Source organism: Myotis davidii, unplaced genomic scaffold (genome assembly GCF_000327345.1).
Source record: "Myotis davidii unplaced genomic scaffold, ASM32734v1 scaffold163, whole genome shotgun sequence".
In the NCBI taxonomy this organism is placed as follows: Eukaryota; Metazoa; Chordata; class Mammalia; order Chiroptera; family Vespertilionidae; genus Myotis; species Myotis davidii.
In genome coordinates, this window is record NW_006295056.1 from 1,497,753 (window position 1) to 1,503,987 (window position 6,235).

General features: G+C 42.1%; 1 protein-coding gene across 1 annotated transcript in view; it reads right to left on the bottom strand.

Moving 5' to 3' along the window:
* Positions 1 to 6,235, bottom strand: part of TMTC1 (transmembrane and tetratricopeptide repeat containing 1) — a gene marked incomplete at its 5' end in the record, with an annotated part of 261,806 nt that overhangs the window by 218,190 nt on the left and 37,381 nt on the right. Inside the window, one exon of the mRNA XM_006769654.2 lies at positions 2,811 to 2,988. Coding sequence (XP_006769717.2) covers positions 2,811 to 2,988 — 178 coding nt within the window. The remainder of the gene's footprint in view (positions 1 to 2,810; positions 2,989 to 6,235) is intronic.

Consider the following 6,235-nt stretch of genomic DNA (forward strand, 5'->3'; position numbering starts at 1 on the left):
CCTTTAGACATTGTATTTTATTAAATGATGCCTATTTTTCCCTCTAAGAATTACAGTGATAACTTGATCTGAGTGAAACCTCAGAATCATAAAATCAGAACCTTATAGATAAGCCCCTCTCAGTCATCCCCTTGATAGAAGGTAGAAAGAAACCCTAAGAGATAAGTCACTGGTCCAGTTACAAAGATCAGGGCTAGGTCTAGAACTTAGTCTTCCAACTCTTATTCTGCTCATTACTTCCTCCTTATAAATAAACTAGTGGGCTGGTACATGAAATTCATGCATGGGTGTGTGTGTGGGGGGGTGGGGGGTGTCCCTTAGCTCGGCCTATACCCTCTCCAATCTGGGACATCCTTCTCACAATCCTGGCTCCTAACCACTCACCTGCCTGCCTGCCTGGTCACCCCTAACTGCCTCTGCCTGCTGGCCTGGTTGCCCCTAACTGCCTCCTGCCCTTGCCAGCCAGGTTGCCCCTCACTGCCCTGCCTTCCAGCCTGGTCACCCCCAACTGCCCCCTCCCTGTCAGCCTGGTCACCCCATGAAACCTGCTGTTCAGTGGTTGTTCATCCCTCACTAACCCCTTGCTGGACTGGTCACCCCATGCAGCCTACTGTTTGGTCATCCATCTGATTGTTTCCTTCGTGATGGCCCCTGGCTTTTTACATATTAGGATATTGCTGAGTCTTCTATGTATTTATGGGTATGTGCTTTAGCTTTTCTAGTGAGGATAATTTTTCCTTTGATTTTTAGAGAAAATGGAAGGGAAGGGGAAAGGGAGAAAGAGGGAGACAGAGAGAGACAGAACATCAACAAGAGAGAGGCAAATCGATTGGTTGCCTCCCACATGCACCCCAACCGCAGGCAGGGATCAAACCTGCAAGCCCTGTTACTGTCCTTGACTGGGAATCAAACCCATGAACCCCTGGTGTATGGGCTGACGCTCTAACCATTAAGCAATGCCAGCCAGTCCTCAAAGCCAATTTTTTTAAATTATAGACCATATTACGTTTCTGACATAATTTTTAAAGTACAGTTGAAAATCTGTGTTTAGAATGTTAGGGAGAAATTTTCTTCCGGAAAGGACAATGCGTAGGATTATAACAGTCCTAATTCTATTCTTGCAGAGTAGGAGAACATAAAACTTAGGTAGCCTTTGGCAGTGTGATCATGAGCTGATAAAGTTAGGTTGATTTCTAAATAAAAAAAGAAGAATCCTGTTAGCAAAGTGACCTGTAAGAAAGGGTTTTAACAGGCTTTTGTTGTAATCGGGAAAAAAAATCCATGGTAACACAATTATAAGGGGAAAAGAGTCTAAGAGTTAGACATTTATTTAGAAAAAAGTGTTAGAAAAACTATTTGCATTCACAAGGAGATAAAGGAGGCAGAGAAATTTGACCTACATAACAATCTGTACTAGGAAGTAAAATCAAGAGACTTTTATTTAATTATAGATAATAGTTCAGGTTCCTAAGTAGGAGGACAGAGAACTAGACGAAAGAGATGTGCTTTTTAGAAGACATAGTAATACATTGTTTTTAAAAAGAAAAATAGAATGTAGTGGGTGGGAGAGGGGGTTAGTAGGACATATAGCTTTCCTTTTTTAAACAAAAGCAAAACCAAGACCATAAATTTTCTCAGGAAGGACTGAAAATTTAAATTTTGGGGGGAGGAGGTTTAGTTTAAACATGTTGTGATTACATTTAAACGTGTTGCCATGGTTAAGGATTTGTTTTATTAATTACATAATAACAAATAATTCATGAGTACTTGGCTTGATGCAGGCACTCTGTTGAGTGACAAGGAAAAATATGGGAGGATAACAGGTTCCCTGCCCTCAACCTAGGTATATACCCTAATGGGAAATAGAACCCTCCACCTCCTGGTGTATGGTCAATGTCCAACCAACTGAGCTGCCTGGCCAGGGCTAAGTCACATTTTAAAGGGGACCAGAGATCTAAACTATCTAACTTTATAAGTAAATTAGAGGCCTGGTGCACGACATTTGTGCACTGGGGGAGGGGAGTCCCTCAGCCTGGCCTGTGCCTTCTCACAGTCCAGGACCCCTGGGGGGATGTCCACCTGGTGGCTTAGGCAGAGACTCCCGCCACCATCACCGCACTCGCCAGCCATGAGCCCAGCTCAGGGTTTCTGGCCCTCCCCTGTGGGAGTGCACTGACCACCAGGGGGCAGCTCCTGTGTTAAGCATCTGCACCCTGGTGGTCAGTGCATGTCATAGCAACCAGTCATTCTGCTGTGCAGTCGATTTGCATATTAGGGTTTTATTATATAGGATACTCATCTTTCACAAAATAACAACACTTCATATTAGATAATTTGAAAAATGATGTGTTAGTTTCCTAACTCTGTCTTTCTAACTTGAATGTCAATTTCACTTTTTATAGCCCTTCTCCCAGCACTTACAGTTCTGCATTGTAAATATTTTAAATATAAAGCAGAGTGAGAAAAGGTAAAATATAAATGCAGAGTGGGAACAATGAGCCAGCATGATAAGTATCTCAGAATTCCCCTTGTTGTTAAAAACGCATTAGGACTTACATTTCCTGCAAATAAAGAACGGTGGCCATTTATTACTACCTGTAATAATAACAGTGGTTATTCAGAAAAGCAATTAAATCCTGGAGGTACAATAAAGACCATTTGAACATTCAAAAAGAGAAGTTGCCAAGCAGTATGATTTATATATAAACACTTTAGTAGAGCTTTAAATTAACAGGGTTTTGAAATGGGGAAAAAAGATCAGTTTAGTGGGTTTTTTGGTTCTTATTTCATTGAGTTCCAATTACACTCACCGCCTCTGTGTGAATAGGATGCACAGCAAAGAGCAATGCTGTAACAAAAGCGAGTCCACGATTCTTGAAGACAGTTTTATCACAGGTGTACATCAGCACAAGAGTCACCAGACAGTGCAAAATTACATTCACTGCATGAAAGTAAAATGGGTTCATTCCAGTCAAAAATATGTTTAGCCTGGAACAAAGAAGACAAAAACAAAAATGATTAACTACCAACAGAACATAAACACAGGAAATCAGAGGGAATCCATCATTTAAAAAAGTAAGCTGTTCGAGTGATTATTTTTAAACTAAAGGCCTGGTACACAAATTCGTGCACTGGTGGGGTGCAGCCACCTGCCCCAATTGGGGCCAATCAGGCCAGCCCAGGGGGATTCCAGGGGGTTGGGGGGAGGCCATGGACAGTTGGCCGGCCAGCCCTGCCCCCTAGTTGACCTCTCAGTTGAACTCCGGGTCAAACTTCTGGTCAAGGGGACAATTTGCATATTAGCTTTTTATTATATAGGATGACTCCCAACACCAGGCTACTCTACATATGAGTATCACTTTTTCCTATCTCGGATTTTTCTTCTCTGCAGAAATCACTGCAAATGCAATACAATATTATTTCAGAAAACTATGTGGTCTCACTGAGAAGATAGACAGATAGGTGCTGAACCTTTTCCTCTCTTCATGGCTAATGCAAACACCCCAACAACACTCCTGCTTCACTCCTGATTCTTCCAGGGTGAGTAAGTGTTCAAAGGCAAGTCCACAGGGCTGTGGGTCAGAGCCACAGCCGATGGAGATGAGAAAGAAACCACAGGACTGTGACTGTGGTCACAGTTGGGACAAAAAAGGCATAAGGGTATTCTCTCACCCAGAGAGAATTTCCATGGTGCCACCAGGAAATTTCCAGATTATGCACCAGAAATCATTGTTAATTACCAGCCCACAAGCAAGCTTCAGGGCACCTACATCCTGGTACCAGCTGCAGTTGAGTTTAAAAGGATGAGCAAAAGCATAGCATTTCAGACTTTGTATTAAATGTTTCCTAACATAAATTCCCACAGATCTCTGAATGCTAAGATCATTACGGAAAAAAACTAAAAAGAGAACCACAAAGAAAAAGGAAATGTATTGTTCAACATCTTAAAAAATACTTTCCTGAGATAGAAATGCAAGACAGAGAGACTTCAAAAGGTTGCCTTAAATTTAATAATAGGACATAATGTTCCCAATTGATTTTATGGGGTTATAGAAAAAGTTCAGTCACATGGGGTATGGTTGTTTTGGGGGAACCTATACACCCTAAGTGGTATTACCCATAATTGTCTATACTCCAGCCAACTTATCCAAAATAGTAACCCCACATCTTTATTCTCATGTCTTTTATCTGCTTGTTATAGAAACATCTCCTCTTTGCCAAAACAATCGAGAATGTAAAGTCAACTTTAGTGATGACATATACATATTCTCAGTATCTGACTTTGATTCATACACAGCTTTAACCTACAGAATTTTAAACATCTCAAGCTTTATTTTGACACATGAATCTAAATGTCATAGTTACTAATTGCCTCCACTTTCATTCCCATTGAAGTCATCATGGTCCTAACTAAGCTTAGAAAAATGAATTACTATGTGGGATCCAGCTCCAGGGCTCTGACGCCAGCTGTGTTGGCAGACCCATGAATCTGTGAACACCTAAGCATCCTCAAGACGAGAGCCTGGTGTGAAATAACTCACCCAAAGGGAAGGAGGAACCACAAGGAACTAGGGGACTGGCAGGTCCAACTAAAGGGAGAACAGTGTCCCATTCCAGGGTGAGAGATCCCACGTATGGTGAGAGCTACTGGAAATCAGAAAGCTGTGGATGGTGAAGCTGTGAAAGGGCAAGGCCAAGTCCCCATCCTCGAACTACTCAGGTGCAATTCCCTAAGGGCCTATCCCTTGGGGTTGATTTTACACTGTTTTCTGCATCATCAGGCCGAGCTTGGCAAATCAACTAACTACTAAGCCATTAATTTAAATTTCAACCAGACCTGGGATTTTAAGAGAAATAGGCAATCTCAAATCCCGTTAGGGGATGTCCAAATTGGAAAGTCTTGAGGCTGTCACTATGTATCAAAGGCTTTAAAAAATACATACCTGTGACAAAAAATTCCACTTCTAAAAACTTTCCATAAGGAAATAACCACAAAAAGGAAGGAACTCTTACCATTTGCAATGGCATGGATGGAACTGGAGAGCATTATGCTAAGTGAAATAAGCCAGTCAATGAAAGAAAAATACCACATGATCTCACTTATTCATGGATAATTGAGACCATTATAAACTTTTGAACAATAATAGATACAGAGGCAGAGCTGCCTCAAACAGAGTGTCAAACTGCATCGGGAAGGCCGGGGAGGGTTCGGGGCGGGAGGTAGGGGGGTAAGAGATCAACCAAAGGACTTGTATTCATGCATATAAGCATAACCAATGGACATAAGACACTGGGGAATAGGGGAGGCTAGGGGACTGTCTAGGGCGGGGAAAAAAATGGACACATATGTAATACCCTTTGTAATAAAAAATAAAATTTTAAAAAAAAAGGAAATAACCACAAAAGTATTTAAATAAACATACATACATGTGATATGATAAGAAATACATATTTTAGTCTTCACCCTGACTCCTGGTCAGAGATTCTATAAAACCTTCATCATTTCCTAAACAATGAAGGTGCTAGGAGCATCTACTGTTCTAATATTTGGTCTCTGTCCCTGGTTCCTAAATCCCTTGGAATTCCTTGGGTAATAGAGGTGTCTTTTGCCCTAATGAAGTGACTTTTGGTGGGCTGGCTTCAGGTAGAAGCTTGTCCCCAGAAAGATGAAGCTTTGATTAGAAGAATGGAAATTTCAGCTCCACCCTCAACCTCCAGGGTTGAAAGAGGGGTTGGAGATTGAGTTAATAATAAATCATGTCTATATGATGAAGCCTCCATAAAAATCCCTAAACTATAGGGTTCAGAGAGCTTCCAGGTTGGTGAACCCATTCAAGTGACAAGAGGGTTGAGTACCCCAACTTGAAGTGGACAGAAGCACTTGTGCTCGGAACCCTCCAGTCTCTTTTTACCTTTATTATATAATTAACACTAAACATATGTGTTTCCCTGAGTTCTGCAAGCCACTATCATGAATTATTTATTGAACCTGAGGCATGGCCTTGGGACCTCCAAATTTGTAGTCAAGTTGGACAAAATGTAGGTAACGTAGGGATTCATTACTTACTAGGGGCCCGGTGCACGAAATTTGTGCACTGGTTGGGGGTGGGGTCGAGTGTCCCTCAGCCCAGCCTGCCCCCTCTCACATACTGGGAGCCCTCAGGCGTTGACCCCCATCACCCTCCATTCGCAGGATCGGCCCCTTGCCCAGGCCTGGCTGAGGCGTCCGGCCCGG